At 49.8% G+C, this 22,422-nt stretch overlaps 1 protein-coding gene across 1 annotated transcript in view; it reads left to right on the plus strand.

The window, feature by feature from the left end:
• Rptor (regulatory associated protein of MTOR complex 1) overlaps window positions 1–22,422 on the plus strand; it is a 338,384-nt gene that overhangs the window by 178,126 nt on the left and 137,836 nt on the right. The window contains exon 7 of the mRNA XM_077800527.1: window positions 207–382. Within this exon, the coding sequence (XP_077656653.1) occupies window positions 207–382 (176 nt within the window). The remainder of the gene's footprint in view (window positions 1–206; window positions 383–22,422) is intronic.

The raw sequence follows: 22,422 nt of genomic DNA on the forward strand, positions 1-22,422 counted from the left end.
GGAAGGTCCTGGGGAGTGATGTGGACACTTCCCGGCCCTGCCTTCATTCTCCAGGAGAGATCTCAACCTTCATATCTCCTCAGATGGACTTGGAGTAAAAACCCAAAACTTAAGTCCTTAGTGATCCACTCTTCCTCTTCATCCCATGCCCACCTTCCCCAAAGTGTGTCAGCTAAGCCACTCTCTTTTCCTTGTGTTCCCCATAGGTAGCTGCAATTAACCCAAACCACCCGCTTGCCCAGATGCCTTTGCCCCCGTCAATGAAAAACTGCATTCAGCTGGCAGCCTGTGAGGCCAACGAGCTTCTGCCCATGATCCCCGACCTTCCTGCGGACCTGTTCACATCCTGCCTCACCACTCCCATCAAGATCGCTCTGCGCTGGTAAGAGCCTGCTGGGGCCGGGTCCCAAGTCACAGGGTCTGAGGCTGCAGCCCAGGTCTCCTGAGGCAATACAGCAGGAGCATGCTAGTCTCCCTTGACTCACAGGACTCCAGGCAGATGCTTGTGAGTGGAAGGTGCTTCTCCCTCTGGATCAGGTCACATGCAGCTGGCTACTTTGCAATTTCTAAGAACACCTTGTGCACATCTTTTAAAGTGTAGAAGCGTTGTTGCCATCAGATCGGTAGTTCTGGTAACCAGCTTGCGTTTGGGGAGAAAAGGCTATTATGAAAAAGAACTCATTTCATTTCTTGTCCAGGTATAATCTCCAGTATTCTCACCAGTAAAGAAGAAGGCCACAGCCTCTTTCCCACCACAGTTCTCAGAGTCCAGAACACTGGGGAATATTCTGGGAATTACCCAGATGGGTGAGCTTGCCCTTGAGACCCATGTCTCTGGCAGTGCTTACGGAGGGCTGTGTGTGTGCTGCTGACAATCCAACTTCCTGCCCAGGCCATCCTGCCCTCTTCTGTTGTGGGGGTGGTGTGGGGTGCAACCCAGGGCCTCATACATGCTGGGCAAGGGCCTGACCACTGAGCCGCACTCCCAGCCCTTTTTTTCATTTTGCTTTGAGACAAAGTCTTGCCCAGTCTGGCCTAAAACTTGTGGTCCTTGTGCCTCTGTGCCTTTCTTTAACAAATCCTTTCTGTTTTGATGAAAAGCTTGCATGCAGCCACTGTCCCCCAGCCAGTAGATAAACATTTCCTAGTGCTCGGGCGGGAGCTGTGCAGCCGCAGCACACACTGTAGTGTTGTGGGGGTACTTTCTTGGGGTTTCTGCCCAGTCAGCCTTGCAACCCAAACTCTGTTTTCTCGTCTCTTACCCAGACTCTAGAGAAGCTACTGAGAAGTGTGGGTCTTGGGGGCTAATGATGACAACAAAGTGATCAGCCCTCCAGAGACCCCTCAGGGTGCCACAGCCCGGGGCAGGGGTGATCTGAGCTTGTTGAGGTGCTATGTTGGAGGAAAATGGCCTCTTGCTTTGCATCTGCAGCAAAGTCCAGGTCCATCCCAACCCTGGGATGAGGGGTCAAGAGAGTGGGGCTGGCTGGACGGCAGCCCCCAGCCATTCAGTTTCCCTCCCACTCTCTCCCAACTCCCAGGACTTGGGATTACCAGGGAAGGGCCTCCTTCTAGGGCTACTTCTCTCTGAGAAGTTAGGAGGAAGAGAGGGCCTGCCTGGACGGGCTGCAGAGAGGGCACTGGTGTGTCTCTGCCGCCTGTGCTCCCCCCTCCACACTGCCAACAATGACGGGGCCTGGCCAGGGCCATTGTCTTCTGAACCCAACACACAGCCTTATGTGGCCAAGCCAGACACCCAAGGAGCACAACCACAATTCGGACAGAAATGGACCAGAGGACTATGTGAGAGAACCATTGTCCAGTGGGAATGTACCGAGTGGAGGAGAAAAGGGAGGTTACTAGTAACAAGAAGTAAGAGCAGGAGACAGGAATGTAGAGAGGACCAAGTAGAAAGAGAGGTTCTGCAGCCTTTGAAATGAAGAGCACGGAAGCCGGGTCTACAGAGGCCCTCACCAGGGAGCACAAGGAGAGGGGCCAGGACGCGGGGGGGAGGTGGGTGCCGTCACCCAGAAGAGCATCTGCACTGGGAGCAGAATGTGGCAGAGGAGAAAGTGCCGGGGCACAAAGATGCCTCACCCAGAACTGGGAAAGGGGCTTCAGCCAAACAAGAGGAGACGGAAGACACTTGCAGGAAGAAGGTGCATGGGGATGCCACCCTTCTGCCTCACTCTCGGCCCCTTTTCCCTTCCAAGGGTATCTGCCTTCTTCAGGCTGTAAGGACAGTGTTCTTTCCCCGTCCGCACTGTGTGAACTATGCCCCCAGGAAGAGTTGCTGTTGCTGTGACCCAGGAGCTCATGCAGTGAGTCACTGCCCAGTTCCAGCTGGGTGCCGAGTGCCCACACTGAGCTCCACAGGGCACACAGAGACTTGTCTCAGCCCTCATCTTCCAGCTGAAGTTAAAATGTGGCCCTAAAGCAAAAATGCACTTTTTAAATGGGCATTTTTATTTTCTTTCTCTTTTAATAGTAGGGATTGAGTCCCAGTGTACTTTACCACTGAGTTACATCCTAGTATTTTCTTCTATTTTTAATTTTTGAGACAGCATCCAAATTGCCCAGGCTAGCCTCGTACTTGCAGTCCTCCTTCCTTCAGCCTCCTGAGTGCTAGGATTGCAGGCAGGCCTCATCTCACCTGGGCTTCAGTGGGCATTTTGTGCAAGGCAGAGAAACCCTGAGCTTCTCAAGGCAGTGCATGACCCAACGTAAGCCAGGGCCTGTTGTTTTCCCAGAGTTCAGGGACATCACTAGGGCTGTGGGATCCAAGAGGTATCTTGCATGAGCTGAAAGTGGAATCTGAGCATTACTGACAGCACAAGTTTGGAGGAAGCAGAGGTAGCTCCCAGACAGATGTGCCTAGTGCAGGCAGCATCCCAAAGGAGTGAGAAGGGCAGCCCCTCTGGACAGGGAGGATTCAGAGGAGATGGGTGACGTCAGAGGGTGGGCCTGGGGCGACTGCTGAGGCGTATAATGTTCTCATTGCCTACAGCTCTGCGGGAGAGCCCCTGAGCTGTTCACGTGAGTAGATATCTACTCATGAGAGTCATGCTTGTGAAGGTGAGCCAGGTGCCCACAGGAGCCCTGGGACCTCACTGGCTGTAACCATACCAGACCTCATAGGCACATTCTAGAGAAACAATAAAATGAAAGGTAAAAGAGGCAGTGCAACTGGAAGGCAGGAGCTTCTGCAGGAGCACATGGATCCACTGGGGAGCAGGCCCCTGGCCACTCATCTCCCGCCTCTCCTCATGGACTCCTTGCCGTTACTGCTGAGTGCATGCCAGCTCCAAAATAGACCCTGTGCTGCAGCTTCGCTCTCTATTGCCAACCTAGGGCTCACTGGGGGTCAGGGATTCCCAGATCGAGGCAGCTGAATGGACGTGCAGGGAGGAGGGAGAAAGGAAAACAACACCAGTGGAGGCTGGAACGGCCTCCGCACCTGCCCACGCCTGCTCTGCCACACCACTCCCAGATTCTGTGGCCAGGCACAGGCCATTTCATGGAGTTGGTGAGCTCCTCCCTGGCACTGTGTTCTTGCACCCTGAGTTAGCAAGCACAGGCCTCCGCTCGTGAGTGGCCAGGTACTCCAGAGAGTTACTTCCGCTTGGAGGCCAGTCTCCTGGCTCCAGGGCAGGCCCTTGCCCTCCCCAGGGATGTGCTTCTGTTTGCCAAGACATGATGCATTATCTCCATAGCTGCTTGAAATTCTTTTTGGAGTGAGGATATGATTAAATTTCTTTAAAATACACATTTAGTATGACATGCAGTGAAAGACAAATCAAGTTAATACAGTTACCATAAGGCAGACTTTGGATCCGATAAGCCACAGCTGCAGACAATTGTCTTCAGATAGCCACTGCCTAAAACAATCAAGCAGTGTCTTGGGTGGGCAGATCTTTTACCATGAACCACGCTTTGCTATACCAAGGTGCTGAAGTCAGATTAAAGAGAACATGTTGCTAGGCCCTTAGGCTCAAGATGGTAGAAGGGGCACTGTGCACTTCTTGGCAAGAGATGAATTTTAAAACTTTTTTCTTAGAAATGAAGGAGGGAATATAGTTTGTCAGACAGTACTTATTCATGTTGTCAGAGTTAAGGGCTTTATTTTTTTCATTTGAAAGTCTACTTAAGCCAGGCACACTCATGCTCACTTGTAATCCCAGTGACTTGGGAGTCTGAGGCAGGAGGATGGTAAGTTCCAGGCCAGCCTCAGCAACTCACTGAGACCCTGGCTCTAAATAAAATAAAAAGGCCTGGGAATGTAGCTTAGTTGTAGGGTGCTCCTGGGTTCAGTTCCCAGTACCCACCCCACAAAAAGTAATTTTTAATTTAAATGGATCATATATTCTTTGCAGAAAATTTACTGAAAAGTAAAGATAATCCAAGATTTTACCTTGAAAGGTCAGCAAGGGCTAACTTTTCAGTGGCCTGCTTCTCAAGCTGTTCTCTGTGTGTGCTTTTGGATGTTGGTGTTCGTAGCCTGTCACCGTCTCACAGGCAGAAGCCCCAGCGTCCTCAGGCCATGACCTCTGGAAGTGTCCTAGACCGCTGGAAGCACGTGGCGAGTGTCACACTCCCACTTAAGCTGTGTCAGTGCCCTGTGCTCTGCTTAACCAATGCCCCGGCTTTAGGATTTAGGATCCCCCAACATAAAGGCTGGAGAGCTCAGGGTAGCTCTCAGATTGGGTCAGCAGGCTTTCTCTGTGGCGCTTCAGATTGTCAATGGTTTAGGCTTTTGGGGTCAAAAGCCGCAGCACTGTTGTTGTGGTAAGAAAGCTGAGGACATAATGCCAAGCCAGTGAGCACAGCTGTGTTTCAGTACAGCTTTATTTATAAGAACAAGCTGCCATGAGCAGCCGGGGCCATCAGCACAGACCAGACACACTCTGTCTTTCCACAGCAGCAGCAATTTCACACGCCACCTCACTCTCAGCAGTTGCAGTTCATGGAGTGCCCGTGGTCATTGGCAGTCATCGGCTGGACCAACACAGTTTCCTTTGTTCCAGTCTTAATTTCTGATATCTGTAATACCCAAGTCACACATTATGCTTTATACAGTGAGATGTGTGGATTTCCAAAATGTGGTCACGGGGTCTTAGGAGGCTGCTCTGAGAGCAAAGGCAGGTAGCAGATACAAAATCAAGTCACTGCAGATGGTCAGAAAAGATTATGAACCAGCCCAAAAACTTGCTCAGAGCCCAGAACTTACCCTAGACTAGGGTCCAGATGACAGGCAGTTCAGAAGTAGACCACATGTGAAGCAGGGAGCTGAAGCTGGGTTGAAGCCTGGGGTTAGGGTTGGGGCAGAGGGCTGTAGGGCCATCACTGGTCCATCTCCTGATGGGTTGGTTCATCATGTGGTCTGATGATAGGTGGGTGTATGTGCTCTGCCCAGTCATGAGGTTTTCTCCTCCTCTGGGTTTCAGGTGAAGGGTCACACCTGGTAACTGAGAAGCTCATGGCTGATTCTTCTGATATGGGTTGGACAATGCCCAGGCAGCCATACTTTTCTGGTTTGATTCAGGAAGTTCACAGGTGGCCCATATTTGTTAGCACAATTTATTATTTGTGCTTTTGAGTATGCTGTGCACCTTTGGGTTATTGCTTTTGATAAACTCTGTATGTCCAACATTGAGTAGTTGTCTGTTTGCCCAGACAAGTTACCAAGCCACTCTGCCTTAGCATTTTTAAGTTTCTCAGAAGGAGTAGCTCTGAGCAGACTGCTGCTATACCCTGGAGGTACTCCGAGCAGCATGCAGCCTAGCTCTCCACACATCAGGGTCCAGACTTGGCCCCAGGGCTATAGTTTGCCAGTTCCTGCTCCAGAAAATGGAGCCAGGATTGAGCTGAAAATGGCTGTCGTATTTATCTATTAGACAGTAGATGACCTAGAAGAAGACAATGCTCATGTCCTGGGTGGATATGAAGTGTCCTTAGAGGCTTGGTCCCCAGTGCAGTAGGGCTTGGGATGGTGGTTGGAGGTTACTGGATCCTGAAGGCTCTGACCTCTTCAGTGGGTTAATCCACTGATGGCTTCATTATCTTAATAGACTACTGGAGGGTAGTGGAGGCTCATTGAGGTGGGGCCTAGGAGGAGGAAGGAGGTCACTGGGGGCATGCCCTGGAAGGGTTTCTTGTCCCCAGCCCCCTCGCCCCTCCCTCCCCTCCTCCCTTTCTGTGGTACCTGGCCACTGTGAGCTGAGCAGCTTTCTTCTACCATGCCCTTCCACCATGGTGTCTCGCCTCACCCCAGGCCCAGAACAAGGGAGCTGACCAGCTGTGGACTCACATCTATGAAACCATGAGAGAGAGAGAACGAGAGACCTCAGTTGTTCTGGTCAGTAACGCTCGGGAAGGTCTCTCCCAACTCTTTTCTCTCTTGGTAAGATAATGGTTCTGAAAGCTAGGCATGGTCGTTAAAGAAGTCGTCTGCTCTGTGAACCCGACACAGCCCTGCTTCACATGTGCAGCACATGTTCATGTGTACCGGGGCAGGGCTACTTGCGACTCTTATTCAATGATGAAATAGTTCTTGGAAGACTTTGCCTTTTCTCCTTCCATTTTTGTTTCAGTCCTTCTAATTTTCAGAAACTGATTTTGGTAATTCAGAATGAACGATGACATCGTCACCTTGCTCGCCATGTGTCTCTGTGCAGTGTAAGAGTCACAAATGTGTTTTCCCTTTGGCTGTTTCCTGTCCCCCTGATTGAGTGGCATGCAGCCATTTAAGATTCATTCTGGGCATATTTGTGTGTGGCTGATCATGACCTGTCTGGTGCGTGTTGGTGCTGTGGGGCTTGCTGTGAACTAGATGAATGCCGTTGCGTCGTGCAGCCTGCAGCCCTGACATCAGGAGTGAGGATGGTAGACACTGTTTGGGATTGAATAGAGGTCAGGATACTTACTTCCTTTCAATCAAGTTGAGGAATTTCAAGGAGTTCAAGCGTCAGTGACGTGGTGTTCATGCACATATCAACATAGGGAGTCTTGCTCTCACGTGTCCCCTGTGAGGGTACAGGAAGGAAGGAAAGAATTGTCCACCTCTCTTGCAGAAGAGAAGTGACCCAGTGGGGACAGTGATACTCACATTGACCAAAGGTAGCACTGGAGGTGTGAGAGAGGAACAGCAGTCCAGGAGCTGGCAGAGTGCGTGTGTGCCAAAGTCCTAGGTAGGTGAATATGCTTGGTCACCTTGTCTGGCCAGGCCGCTGTGCATGGTGCGTGTTCGTTTCAGACACTGCTGTGACGTTTGCTGTATATTCTTTTCTTGATGACTCAGCTGAGAATCAGTAAGATCCATTTTTGGAAACATCAATTTCTACAGTTTGGGATGGAGGTAACCTGCCATTTGCTCTTTGAGGAGTCTTCTAAATTTCAGCTTGTTTTCTAGACAACAAATTTTGTACTCACTGATCTCGTCAAGCTTCCTTTGAAAACATGAGCCCTGTGAAACTGTCTTCCCGCTGCACTTTTAGGGAGAGCAGCCCCCAACCCTCCTGCCCACAGAGCGCTGAACTGTGCCTTCTAGACCTCAGTCACAAGGCAGTTTGGTTTGGTCTCCACTTGGGGAAAATGGGCTTTATTGTGGAAGATCTTCACTGAGGCCCAGCGTCCTCTGTCCTGTGCAAACCTTGTTGTGCTTCCCCGTGCTCCCAGTCATCCAGGTTAGAGGACCTGTAGTGTGCCCACCCCAAGGACAGTACCTTTCCCCACATTTAGACGTTGTCACTGCCCCAGGGTGGTTAGGGACATTTTTCTGTTAGGATGAACAGTTCACGTAGTGTGACCGAGTTCCACTTAAAAAAAGTTAACATAAAACTCAGGTTTATGTAGATAAGAAAGGGAATTAAGACCCTGGTGTGGCGGCCACTGACTCCCTGCACTAAGCCCAGGCCTCAAGGGCTGCCATGGGAAGAATGAGGCTGATGGATCCCAGTGTCCATTCAGGTGTGGGCCTCTACTAGGAGCAGGCAGAGGCATGGCCCAGGGACTCCTGGTTGTACATGTGGCTCTTCCTCCTTATTCTGCTCTGTGTGGGTACAGGCAGGAAGGAAAGAATTGTCCACCTCTCTTGCAGAAGAGAAGTGACCCAGTGGGACAGAGATACTCACATTGACCAAAGGTAGCACTGGAGGTGTGAGAGAGGAACAGCAGTCAGGAGGGAAGGCAGCTGGAGTTCCTGAGGGTGATTAAAGACTGGACTGAGAAGCAGCCTGCAGCTGAGACCAAGAACAGGTGAGAGAGTGGGAGGCGGGGCAAAATGGAGAGCGCAGCCCAGTGTGACTAAGGTAGCTAAGGTGCCAGTCGCCAAACCCACAGACACTGCTGTGAGGTTTGCTGTATATTCTTTTCTTGATGACTCAGCTGAGAATCTGACCCAAAAGGTCAGCATGAAAGTGGGGCTTCCCACAGGAGAGAAAGCATCTCACCAACAGCAGTTGGAACAGGAGGAGAGCAACAAGTAGAAACTGTGAAGTCAGGGGCTAGAGTGAGTTTCGAGGTGAAGTGGCTGCTTACTTTGTCTGTGAGCTAATCAAGTTTTTTTCTTGAGCAAAGTCATGATACATTTAAAACAAACATGAAGGGTTAAAACCAAAGGATGAAAAGAAAAATATGAACTAACAAAGTTGAGTTGACAGTTTTTTTTTTTTAATTACAAATTCCATCCAACAATATATTCTAAAAAGATACATTATAACGAAAGGAGATTTGTCCAAGAAATTCAGGTTTGGTTTAATATTTGTAATGAACCTGATTGACAAACAAAAAAGAAAAATTATGATTATCTCAGTAAATTATTTCTTTTTTTGTATTAATTTTTTATTTATATATGACAGTAGAATGCATTATAATTCTTATTGCACATATAGAGCACAATTTTTCATGTCTCTGGTTGTATTCAAATTATATTCACACCAATTCGTGTCTTTATGCATGTACTTTGGATAATAATGTCCATTACATTTCATCATCATTTCTAACCCCATGTCCCCTCCCTTCCCCTCCCACCCCTCTGCCCTATCTAGAATTTGTCTAATCCTCCCACGCTCCCCCTCCCTACCCCACTATGAATCAGCCTCCTTATATCAGAGAAAACATTTGGCATTTGGTTTTTTGGGATTGGCGAACTTCATGGGTTGACACTTAATATGAATCAAAGCAGAATCTGAGATAATGTTGAAAGGGACAAAAGAAAAAGTGGAGAAGATCAAGAAGGACATTGGTCATGACCTATGTGCCTCTGACCATGAGTCCTTGTTGACAAACAGAAAGTGAGGCCTGAAAGAAGACAGGAATGTACTTAGGATCTCAGATATACCACGTAGGTAAAAAGAAGCAAAGAAGGTGTGTCAGTGAGCTCTTCGTCACTGTGACCAAAATTCCTGGCAAGAAAAACTTGGAAATGGAGAAGTTCATTTTGAGCTCCCAGTTTCAAATGTTTAGTCCACGGTCAGCTGGCTCCATTGCCATGGGCCTGAGATGAGGCAGAACATCGTGGTGGAAGGGCAAGGTGGGGGAAAACTGCTCAGCTCATGGTGGCCAGGAAGCAGCGAGAGGGAGGAGGGGCTCCAGGGAAGATGTGTCCTTCCAAGGCATACCCCAGCGACCCTGTCCCCCAGCCACACCTCACCTGCCCACAGTTGATAGCAGGTTAATCAGCCATACCTGATAGAACTGTATAGGGTCATGTGTCCAACAAACAAAAAATGCACAGCATGGGGCTGGGGTTGTGGCTCAGTGGTAATGCGCTTGCCTAGCACGTGTGAGGCCCTGGGTTCCATCCTCAGCACCACATAAAAATAAATAAAGGTATTGTGTCCAACTACAACTAAAAAATAAGTATTTTTTTAAAATGCACATCATGTTTTAGCACATGGGCCATTCACAAAATGAGTACCCGAATACAGACGAAGCTATAATAATCTTGACGAGTCAGCAGCATGTGAATTCTGCTCTCAGACCACCCAGTAGAGTTGGAACTCCATCATGAAAAGATGACATTTTTAAAACTCTGAAAACTAAAACCTTGGATTAAAGAGGAAGTATTTTTAAAATGATGAAATACTCAAAGCTGAATGACAAGAAAAGCATTTCTTACCCATGGGATGCAGCTCAGCAGGATCACTTTTAGTTTGAAAAAGATTGAAATGTAAAAGAAAAATTAACATTCACCTTGAAGAGCCAGGGGAATGTATTAGGTACCTGGCATGTGAGGAGGGGGATTCTGAACATGCAGACACCCACAGCTGTTCTCTTGCCTCTGCCTCCACCTGTCTTCACTGATGCCCTCCAGAGCTGCCAGCCAGTGAGAGGGACCCGAGGCCATTAACACCCTTTGGGGTTTCTGCCAGCACACTTGTTTTGGTCTCTAGGGTGCCTGGTACCTCAGCTTGTGCTTTCTGAGGCTGCTTTATGAGCTGCTTTGCCCAGCAAGGATTAGCACTCAGTGTCTTCTCCAATGTGGCACCTGCCCCTCATCCACCTGTTCCTGCAGTGTGGCTGAAATGCTAGGACTTCGAGAGTGCTATTGGCTAGCATTTATTGCACATCATTTGCATCACTGAAATCGGCTTTCCCAGCCCTTGCAGCAGGAGTGTAGGGATGAGCCACCTCTAGCCCTGCGTTCATAGTGAGGAAGTGTGGGCTGTAAGTATAGTAACTGGCAGGGGGACTCGGGCAGGTGTGCTCAGCACAGCTGACCTTCATGGCTGTGGCCTTCCTCACGTCTGTGGTGACTGGCGTTCTCAGTGTGGTCATCTCTGCTTCTGTGTTATGACTACAGAAGGTGGGGAGTTTTAGGATATAGAAGCATTTGATGCCTGTCAGTTTTGCTGGGAACAGTGGCCCTATAAGAAGCAACATGTGTGGCGCTAGCATGCTTAGATGGATGGCATGGGCTCTGGGCCCAGAGATGAGGGGCCTATTTAAGGTTGAAGAACCTTGTAGAGAAGTTAACAGTGAAGGCAGCAGGAGAGGGCTAAGGGAGCGACTGCCTGACAGGTGTTAGCAGAATAGCCCCAGGGCTCAGCAGATGAGCAGGCTGCCCAGGGGAGGGAACTGGCAGCCTCTTTACCATCACTCAGCCATCTCTACACATGGGCTTGTAACTCTTGACCAGTGGATGCTTGAATGTAAACCCATAAGTTTTTACAAAAATTGATTATAAGATGGGGGATCCAGGTATTTTTATCACCCACCTCTTTTATTTGAGGGTACCATAATCACTGTGAATAGTCCCTCAAGAAACCATTTGCTGAGTAGAACTGGCTCAAGGGGTGTGAGCCTGGTTGGAGATCTTGTGACCTCGGCCCACCTGAACTCCCAAGAACATGTTACTGCTGGGAGAGGTTGGAGAGGCAGGCATCTTCTGTGTCCTTCCTTGAAAGGAGCCAGTGCTGGAGAGGGCTCCAGGCTGCTGAGTGTCCCATGGTTCTGACGCTCCCTGATCAGCTTATAGAACCTTCTTTTCCATTTGTTTCCCCCTCCCCAAGATAAACAAAGCAGGAAGGAAGAGAGGAAAAAAATAAGTCAATGAAATGAACACACAAGAGGAGGAAGCTCCTAGACCATGGGAGGAGCAGCAGCCCGGCATATTCGGCTCGCGCCCCAGGGCTTCACCCCAGAAAATTGCCCTGTAGAAGTGGGGCTGACCCAGGCGGTGCCGGGAGAGAACAGCAGGCTGACCAGAGCAGCAGCCATCTTGCGGCACAGACATGCAGCTGGACCTCCAGTGGGCCAGGGTGGCAGTCCTGTGGTTGATGGATGGCTGTGGTTCTGTGCTGATTTTTAAGTAAAGAGAGGCCTCTGCCTTTGATTTTCTTGCCTAATGTTGCATCCAAATGCTGAGTGTTATCTAGAGTTTTCCTGAAGCCCTGGAATGCCCCAAGGTCTGATTTGTAAGCTGCCCTTCCTGCCCTGGCCCTTTGGCGGAGTGCCCAGCTGTGCCCCTTGGTGGTCATCAAGACCAGCACCAGTGTGGTTCCCAACCAAGGCTCCTGTCCTCTGCCTGCCCCTTTGCTCCTGTTTTATAGCTTCAGCCTCCCTGGTGCCTGTCAGAGGCCTGGACTTTGTTTTATCCACGGGAGGTGCCCAGCCCCGGTTCTGTAAAGGCATATTGATGAGTGAGCAGAAGCTCTGGTCTTTGTCACCGTCCTGCCTCTTTGTGCTCACCACTCACATGACTTTAATAAATGCAAGTCTTTTAAATCAGATTTCCTCAGATAAATGCGTCTCTACAACAGAACACCCTCACAGTGGGAGGTGGAGACACACAGATTCCTTCATAGGTCCCCTGCAGTGAAAGTGCCTTGGCCACATGTGTAGCCTCATGGGAGACAAGGGCCGCCCGGCGCCAGGGCAGCGAGGACACTATTCTTCCACCTGCAGTTTGTCACTAGAGTCCTGAGGGGTTGTGAAACTGGCTGGTGGGAGGTTTCTGCCAGCCCCCAAATCAGTAACTGGAAGAGGCAAAGCCGCAGCCTCATGTGCCTTGGTGAGTAGGTCTACCGTCCACATTGGAGCTGAGCAGTGTATTCTGAGAGCACAGGGAAGCAGCCACTTCAACCGTCTCTTCCTTTTACTGGTCAGCTTTCCTTGTTCTTTCTCACTACATGCCAGTTAGGCTTGAAGTGTGTTGGGAAGCCCTCCCTTTTTTTGATTTATGCCTGCAGAGTGCTCCAAGGCATGCCACTGGGGGTGTGCTTCACGCTGAGGGCTTGGTCAGAGCCATTAACTACTGCCTGGCCAGCATCTGGGTTGTGCAGTGACCACTGTGGCCTTGCTCTAGGATGGTGGCTGCAGGGTGTCACTTGGCTTGGCTTTCTCTGCACAGGACCCTTCTGTGGGTAGGCCCCTGAGCAGGCTGGTGGCCTGATGTGCAGTCTTCTGAGGCTCAGGACATGTTGTCATGATGGTGTCAGTAAATGGTTCTTTCTGGAACAAGTGCTGGCACTGTGCTGCATGCACTGGTTCTGTTGTGCTGTGTCTCCCCAGGTGTTGGCTCTCCATGTCCCCTCTGGGCAGCGCCTGGGCTTGGGGTGGGCCTGCCTCAGGGCAGCATAGTGCCCTGACACAGGCCTCCTCTGAGGTGGGCTGGGAAGGATGCTGAGGAAGGGCTGCAGGCGCTGTCCCCGCTGCGAGTTTACACACAACTCTGTGTCTGGTGGATATGCTCCTAGTGTCAGTGAATGTGGACACTAGGTCCCTGAGGAAGCCAGGTCTCAGGAGGCCTGGCTGCACCTCGCCTCCCCCCGACCCCACACACACCACAGGTCCTATTCCCACCCTGAGTGTGCCCTGCTGCTCTCCAGCCATCAGGTTCTCGGGGTGAACCTGTGAGATTGCTCTACTTCCCATCACTAGAGATGACAGGCGTACCACACAGGGCCTTGGTGGAGACAGCAGTGTGAACGGGGCTCCACATACTGATAGAAAATGCTCTAATTCACAACGCTCTTTCCCATATGGCTTCCAGTTTGCCTTTGCTAATAACTCAGGAGCAGTCAAAGCAGAGCTGATGCAGGAGCATCCATGTGTGATCAGGGACCAGATGCTCAGCATGCACCTACCCAGCAGTTCAGCCTAATGTACAGCAGAACCCAATGGGAGCCAGGACTTGGACCCCAAACCTGCATGCTTTCCCCTGGAGCCCACTCCGCCTTTGCCAGCAGGAGCTGATGTCCATGCATGCTGCCCCAAGGCCTCAGTCCAGGCAGAATGGCACTGTGCATCCCAGTCCTAGCTGAGAGTCCTTGATGTCTTCAAGGGACTGTAAAGTGCCACCAAGAATCAGGGTGGCCCCTGACACAGCTTGTGTCCTCACTCGGCCTTTCCTTTTCCTTTCTCTAGCCTGGAAAGTTTGCGTGTAATTGAGTTGTTCTCTCAAAGTCTGGTCTCTCCCGCTGTGTCCCTTGGCACCTTGGTGGGTCAGGGCCAGCCCTGCAGGGTTCTGGAAAGGCCAGGGGCAGGCTTTTCACTCTTCCATCTCCAGCTGTTCCTCTCCTCTGTGTTCTTTATCTTCTTTGGCTGCTTCCTAGTTTTCTTTTTACCTTGATCTTGGGCTCCCTGGTTTGCTTTCCTCTTTTCAGACCCTCTTGGGGTGCTTGAGAACATGGAAGGCAGCAAGAGCAGTGCAATTGAGGGAGCAGAGGGCTCAGGCTGCGAGACAGGTGAGTGCCAGGTTTCTGTTTTCGCGACTTAAAGGCTCAGGGGTCACTCCAGTTAAACTGGGCTAACTGGGCTGCACAAAATAACCCTACAAGAGACACAAATTTTCTTTGGGGTTGCTGTGACGGCTCCTCTGACCTTAAGGGTCCGCAGGAAGAGAGAGAGAGAGAGAGAGAGAGAGAGAGAGAGAGAGAGAGAGAGAGAGAGAACGTGCTGACCCCATTTATTGAGGAGAAGCTATTCAAATGAGGCCAGGGGTCAGGTTTCAGGGGGGCTGAGTCTATCTTCATGATGTCCACTGCCAGCAGGTTGACTGACACCTGGGTAGACCACACCCAAGGGCACAGTAAGAGAAGGGGACACACACAAGGCACTTCCATGGGAGATTCTACCCTAAACAGAGCAAGGGGTTATATTACAAAGGAACAGGTGAGCGTAGCAAGGGGAACAGGGGCTGTAGCAAGACACACCCATGCACTAGACACTGACCCTCGAACCCAAGAAGGATGGGGAAAGCTCTGCCACATTTTTGTGACTGAGCGCCTCAGCACGGGGAGCTGGGGAGTGTGACTCTCTTACGTGTGAGGTTGGTCTCCCACAGGTGAGCACGGCCTATGGCTCCCTCCTCAGCCACATGGTCCCAGTGTTCTCACTGTGGACAGAGCCCCAGAGTGAGCCTTTCTTTTCGTTCCTCTTACTGCACAAACAATATTATGATAGCAAACCATGAAAAGGAGCCAATGGAAGAAAACATACTCGGAGTCCCAGCTGTTTTTGTTATTGGAGATCCTGATCCTTTCTGTCCATATATGTACATAGTTTTACTCAGTTGGACTCTCATATATGTATGTATGTGTGTGTGTGTATATATATTTTGTTTCTAAAATTAAAAAACTACTTAAGATTACCATTTTACGTTGTCACCCAGTATTTTAGCTTCAAATTCAATATTTCATCATATTTTGGCACAATGACTTAAGGATTCCCCTGTTAGTATAAAATTACAGTTTTTTTTGTCTTTGCAGAGCCTCGGAGCTTCTCCTTATTTTGGAGCATTTCTCCAGCTGTTTTCAGAAATGGGATTAGTAGGTCAAAGGGCATAGCTCATGCAACAGCTGTCACCAAACCTCTCTACTGAAAGGTCAGGCTGCCTGTCAGATGGCTCATAGGTGTGAAGTGTTGTGTTTGCATGGAGAAAGTGCAAAGTCTGTTCTGTGTGTCTATAAGTCACTGAGAGGAAGAACCAGCACTGAGTCAGAGAAAGGAGGCCCCAGGTGACACAACGACCAGATTCCTTAGGTAAACACGAGCAAGCAAGCGAGCAGGTGCTGTGCCCCTGACTGAGTCAGGGCTGGGCTGACCCCAAGAGCCAGGCGGACTCTCAGTCAGCACCTTAGTATGGAGCACTTCCGATCTGGCATATGTGTCAGGGTCATGTTCCCTTCAGCTTTACTGATGCTTATTCACGTAACCATCTGGAAACTTGGTGCAGAGGTGTCGTCTGTGTGTTTGGCTTTGAGAAAGGTCTTCAGAGGAATGACAGATGTACTACTGGAGTGACTTTGGACTAGTGTAGGCGAAGAACAAGGAATCCCAGAGGTCAAAGAGGGAGGAGCCTCAGCTTAGCATGCTTCCACCCCAGCAACATTCGATGGACTGTTGGGTTAGTTTATTGTGTAGAACTTAAAATAATTATGCAGTTTTTAAAATTAGGAAAAGTCAGGATAGGACTATTTGTATCTACTCCAAAATGTTTGCAATTTCAGCACCATGAGCATATAACAACTTTGAAAAATATTTTTTTTTTCCTTTTATGGATTAATCAAATCACCAGCAAATCTTTATTTATCTTTACAGTGCTGGGGATCAAATCTGTCACACATGCCAGGCACACACTCTACCCCTGGGCTGTATCTCAGCCCTAACAGTACTAGGACCACCAGAATCACACTGTTTCCATGCCACCAGATGTCAGGGCCAGCCATCTCTCCAGGATCCTGATCTCAGTGGCAGGTGAGAATTAGGACACAGGGCTGGGCTAATTCCCAGGCCACATTCTTCCTTAATGAGCTGGCCGAGAGCCAAGCCCCAGGAAGAAAATCCCAGGTTCTTGGCACACCTGTACCTCCCAGAAGCCTTGCCACCCTCTCGTTTGAACATAACAATTAGAAAAATCTCCAGGAAAGCTGGGGGTGGTGGCACATGTCTAAAATCCCAGTGACTGAGGAGGTTGAGACAGAAGGATCACAAGTTTGAGGCCAACCTCAGCAACTTAGCAAGACCCTAAGAACTTAGCGAGACCCTGTCTCAAAATTAAAAAAAAATAAAAAAGGGGTGGGGATATGGCTTATTGGTAAAGCACCACTGGATTCCAAAAGAAACAAAACAAACCCCAAATTTAAAAATTAACAAATAAAACAAATTAAAAGGGCTAGGGGTGGGGTTCAGTGGTATTTAAAAAAAAAAAAAAAAGCTGGGCTTAATCTGAGTACCAAAAAGAAAGAAAGATTACCAAGAAATGGTCTTTTATTTTCATTTTTTTTAGTTGTAGTTGTACACAATACCTTTGTTTTATTATTTTATATTTATGTGGTGCTGAGGATCGAACCCAGCACCTCACACATGCTAGATGAGCACTCCACCATGGAGCCACAACCCAGCCCAAGAAATGGTCTTTTTAATGATTTTCATTCTTGTTATAACGTTACTGTTGATTTCTTATTCATCACCTTTTCCTTGTGTCTCAATGTTTAAAAGAGCATTCCTTCAGGAATAGATGGTGAAATTACTTACTTCAGCAAAAAAACAAAAGCACAAAGTCCAATCTACAGTGAGTGTTCTCAGTTCGCAAGGCAGCGGCTGTTCACCGCTGAGGGCTATCTCCACAGTGTTTGGACCAAGCTGTGCAATTTGCATCCACCACAGCCACTGGAGTAGCAGGACCACGAGTTTATGCAAGAACGGGGACATGCTGGGGTGCACACTCCAGCCCACACCTGTCTCAGCCTCCTCGCAGACGCAGGCTAAGGACCTTGGTAGGACTGGGAATGAGAAGCGCAGCTCCTGTCTGCATGCTCCACCATTGTGAACTGGCTTTTTTTTTTTTTTTTTTTCATGGATATGGGCTTCTTCCTATAAAAACACAAAACCATTCATGAAAGTAAGTGAAAATGAATCGCAGGACACTCTTAAGTGTCCTCCAGGTGCCTTGTGAAAGTCTGAACAGAGCCCTGGGACTATCATTGTGTCCTGTGACTAGCAGTGCATGCAGGTGCTCTGGGGACCTGCAGGGGGGAATCTGGCTCAGCCAGGGCTCCCAGGAGGAAGCAGCATCTGGGTTGTTCCTTCTCCATCAGTGTTCACATTATGGTTCCCTTAGTAAAATCCCACGGCCTCCAGGCTGCCCCTTATTCACAGTGGGCCCATCTGCCTCTGGAACCTTGAGGGCTGATTTGTAGAGAATTCCAACGGAGGACTACGTCCCTGACTGCTGACCTCCTGTGTAAATCACAGACTAGGGGCAAGCAGACACAATCAGCAAGTGGGGCAGTGTGCGAGCTCACCAGTCTCTCCTCACCATGGGGCAAGTGCAAACTGAGGAACAGTCAGGTGGAGGATGCTCTGCATTGGAGCTTGTGGTCCTTGCTCTTTCTCCTCACCTCCGCCACATGGGCCTTCCCACCTTGCTTCCAGTGCTGCTGAGGATGGAGAGAAGTGGGAAGTGCCTGGCTTTGCCTCTTCACCTGACCTGTACCACTGGCCTCGCCTGCTGTGGACACCTTGCTCTGGTGGAAGTTTTCATATCTGGCGAGATTCCCTGTGAAATCCTCAAGCCAGCATGTTGTCATCATGTCCATCTGCTTCTATTAAGTTAATGTGCTCACGGTCATAAAGCAGCTGAAATGTCTGGTACTCATCAAATGCACAATTGATAAATGTTCACAAGAAGTTAATGCTATGTTGGAGCTGTTATGGTTCAGAAACACTCTGGCACTTTATTCCTAAGTGTGATTGAGGCAGTCAGTGGGGAGAATCCTGTAGGTGAGGGAAGGGGACCAGAGGAGAGGGACATGCATGAAGTCCTCATGACTACACAAGGCAGAACCACGGAAGCTTCAGTCGTCAGCATAGGAGCTGGTGCATAGCGGTTTGTCTACACAGACACTGGCCGCCAGCACAGAGGGGCTGGGCAGGTGGAGCTGCAAAGAGTGAGTCTCCTCAGGCAGAACTGCCACCCAGGATACACTCGCATCTCTGTTCCTTGCCTCTTATGTGGTTTATAGGCTCTTTCCATCTTACATGCCAGTACAGTGCAGGTGCACCCCCCTCGGAGCCAGCTGCCCCCTGCCCACCCACCTGGGGGCCCAGCAGCTGCTTGCTCTCCCACTTCTCCTTGCCCGGGTTCACCTCACTGCTCCCTCCTCCTCTCTTCTTCCCCTTCCATGAATTGAGTTTTTGCGATAATATGCTGACCTATCATTGAGCAAAACATGATCATCAAGGATCAGGTTTAAACAGAAAACATCTTCAAAAATAGCCCCATTTGAGGATGCTTTTGAGAGTATGTTTTGCGGTGCTGTCTCGAGTTGGAGCGCGGCAGCTGAGGTGGTTGGCATATTTAGGAGACCTGAATAGAACCTGGCCTGAGATGCCGACTAAGGAGGGGTGTGGTCAGCCCAGGTAGCCAAGTGTCTGTCCCAGCTCTCCTCCTTCAGGAGTCTGCTTGGAGAGGGAGACCCCTTGGCAGAGGAAGAGGAGAACTGGTGAGAAGTGCCCCGGCTGCCTCTCTGCTGGAGGCTGCTGTTGTGTCTGGAGGCGGAGGAGCTGGGGCTCTGCTCTGCTCTGCTCTGCTCCAGACCTGTTTTAATTCCTTCCAGCTGATCTCCTCTTCCCTCATTTTTGGCATTCGGGGCTTGGCTACTGGCCAGGAAACGTGCACCAGCTTCAGAGCTCTGCAGCGATATCTGTCTCTGTCCCTGTGATGGGGACAGACTGACTGCACAGTGAGCCATGGAAGGCTGCCAGCACAAGCTCACGAGCTCTGCTGCTCCCAGAATCTTACTGGCCCAAGTTCTAAGTGGGGTTATCCTTTCCAGGTAGTGGGTGAGTGATGAGTGGGAAAGAGCCTGGGGCCACTGCAGCCGCCTCCTTCAGAGGTGGTGACTGGCCTCTGGCTCCATGAGGGCTGACTGGAGAGTGTAAGGGGAAGGTGGGGGTCAAGGGCATGTCCTCTTAACATAGTAAGAGCAAATCAGATGGCAAGAGAGAACCATGATAAGAGTAAGCCCAGTGGAAGATTGTAACTTAAGTATTCCAGTCTTTGTAATTTTAAAAAAATTACAAATGTCTTGAAGAAACAGTTTGATGGGTGTGCCACGCCACCACCCTGCTTCCCAGACAGGGAGTGAGTGGAGGTGCAGGTGTACATGGTAGGCAGCGTGCCCCTTCGGCTGCCCTCCTTGTTACTCCTCTCAGTACAGCACCGTGGCTCCCAGGGGTTGCAGCATCACCACCTCATCACTGTGGCTCAGCACCACTGTCATTCAGGCACCTGAATTAAAACAGGCAGCCAGGGCTCCTGAGGGGCTCTGGGGAGGTGACCATGAGAAGCTCTGTCCTTTGTGGCCCTCCCTCCTGTCTGCCTGGCTCCAGGCAGTATGGTATCTATTTACCTCTGGTCTTTGTCAGTATGAAGTGTAAACACAGCCTTGTGGTTTTACTTTATTAGATGAAAACACACTGAGACTTGAATCCTAGGCTGAGAAGCAAGAATTTGAAGTTGTCCCAAACAAGCTAGGTTCTAAACATACACAGTGGCGTTTAACGTGCACAGGCCTCACGACACTAAAGAGTGGTCGACACAGCTGTCGGTGGAGCACTCCTGGCAGTTCCTTGTGCTCTTTGTATCCTGAGAGTTGCCTCTAGGGACAGATTTGCCTCTTCAGAAGGGGTGCTGGTTTTCTGCTTCGCAAGTCAGCATGAGTCATTGGTAACCTCAGGGGCAGCAAGGTGAGAGAGTCCAGGAGCCTCCCTTGAAGTCTTAGATTCCTCAAAAACAGGTTTGGGCTGGGGGACCAGCTGTGTGTAGAGCACTTGCCTGATGTTGCATTGCAGCAACCAGGAAACCTCCCAAGAACCGCTTAGAGGAGGAAAACTCCCTTTTGGCTCAGGTGTTGAGAAGTTCAGCCCATGGTCAGCTGGCTCCAGAGCACTGAGCCAGAATTGAGCAGCACATCCCAGCCAGGGAGCCTGGGAGGGAAGCTGCTCAGGGCGTGGCAGCCAGGAAGCAGAGAGCTCCAGTGTCCCAGTAGGATGGTTTTTGATTTTTTGGCCCCCCCGCCCACCGCCTTTTTAACCGATTGGATTGGAGAGTTGGAGGGGTTTGCTGGTTTTCATTCCAGCGGTGCATTGTTTGCAGGTTGTTTGGGGTTGCTGTTAAGTGATATTTGGCACCCGCACACTCTGTCCGTCTGCTCTGTATTCTACAGCCATTAGGACCCCTCTGTATTCAGGAGGATGGGTTGAGTAACCTGGCTGTGGGGGCTTCATGACACTCATCAGCAGAGACCTCCAGGGACTCTTGCAGGCTGGTGGGAGCCAGTCCACAGTCCCACTGGTGGAGGAGGAGTTGCCCTTCACACTGCACCCAGCCCAGACAGCCACGGCCTGAGGACTGAGGGGAGCAGGCATGGGAACTGAATGACTAGTGGGGACAGGTTTTCAGGGCTTGGTCCATTCCTTGGTCTCCACTGTGCCAAGGGTGTAGGTCCCAAACTGGCACTGGCAGAGCAGAGCAGAGCAGGAGGGGTCTCCTGCCTAGTGGAGAGAGCCAGAGGGCGTGCCACATGCCCACCCCATCCTGTGCTTACCTGCCAAAGGAGGAGCTCTGGGTCCCCTGTTCAGGAGCCTTTATGCAGTTCATTTCCCTGTTGGACCAGCCCCATTCTACAGCCATTAGGACCCCTCTGAGTTACCTGCTAGCAGGTGGGGTCAAAAGGGGCTTGATATGAAAAACAAAAGATACTCTAATCACTCAGAAAATTCTAGGAGTTTTAACTGCTCGGGGCCAGAAACCTGGGACAGAAAACTAACATATACTCATTACAGCACAGTGGGGAAGAGGGACAGCACTTCCAGTCAAGTGGGACTGACTTACTCTTGGAATGCAAGGTTGGTTCCCTGTCCAGAAGTCAGTGGTATCCACCACCTTAACAATTTAAAGAAAAACTCATGACATCTCAATGCAGATAAAAGCTGAACACTTCAACATCCTTCCTTGTCTAAAATTCAGCAAACCAGGAATACAAAGGGATTTCTCAGCCTCATGGAAAGCATGTATGAAATATACTGTCAGCCAGTGTCGTGTTTACTGGGAGAATTGAATGCTGTCCTCCCACTGAGCTCAGATGAGACAGGATTTGGACAACTCCATCCAGCATGGTGCTAAAAGACCTTCAGTCTCAGAGGCGAGGAAAGAAGCAACAGAGGAGCCCATTGAGAGGAAGACCATACACACTTGCAAGTGACTGACTCATTTCTAGAGAATCCATTGAATCTACCAAGGCAGTTTTAGAACTGGTAAATGATTGTAATAAGGTTGTCGGATAGAAAAACAGGTGAATTACATTTTCCTTGTACTTGGCATTAACAGAAATCCAAATTTGAAGAAGGTAGCATTTTGTTATGCTGGACCAGCCAGCTGTGTCCAGTTCTCCAATGCCAGGTGACACTTAAACCTTGGAGATTTGCTTCTTCTGGTAGGGGCTGGTCCCTTTAGCCTTTCATTACATGATCAGCCAAGCATGGCATGGCATGACTCCTGAATAAGTCAGTTTGCTGTAGTGTACACAAAAGCAGAAAACAAAAATAAACCAAATAAAAAGATGAAAATATAGGCAAAATTAGGTAAAAGAAAATACCTTGAGTACCTGGGCTAGAGATGAACCAAACTCCCTTGAATGCATGGAAGAAATCGCCCTGGTGACCAGTCTGTTTAGGGTGGCACTCATGTAGGTCCTTAATGCCAACAGAGTCAAAGGTCTCAGACTGAGGCTTCACAGGGGGTCACCACCAGCTGTGTCTCAATGGTGGTCTGAAAGCACTAGCATTTGTAGTCCCAGACAGTGCGTTATCTCAGCCTCCAGGTACCTGTTTTTGAAGGGAGGGTTCAGAATTTCATACCAGGCACGTTCATCAAGGTGACTGACACCTAGCCACTTGGCCCAGCTATAGCTTGTG

Source organism: Urocitellus parryii, chromosome 7, assembly GCF_045843805.1.
Source record: "Urocitellus parryii isolate mUroPar1 chromosome 7, mUroPar1.hap1, whole genome shotgun sequence".
Lineage (NCBI taxonomy): Eukaryota > Metazoa > Chordata > Mammalia > Rodentia > Sciuridae > Urocitellus > Urocitellus parryii.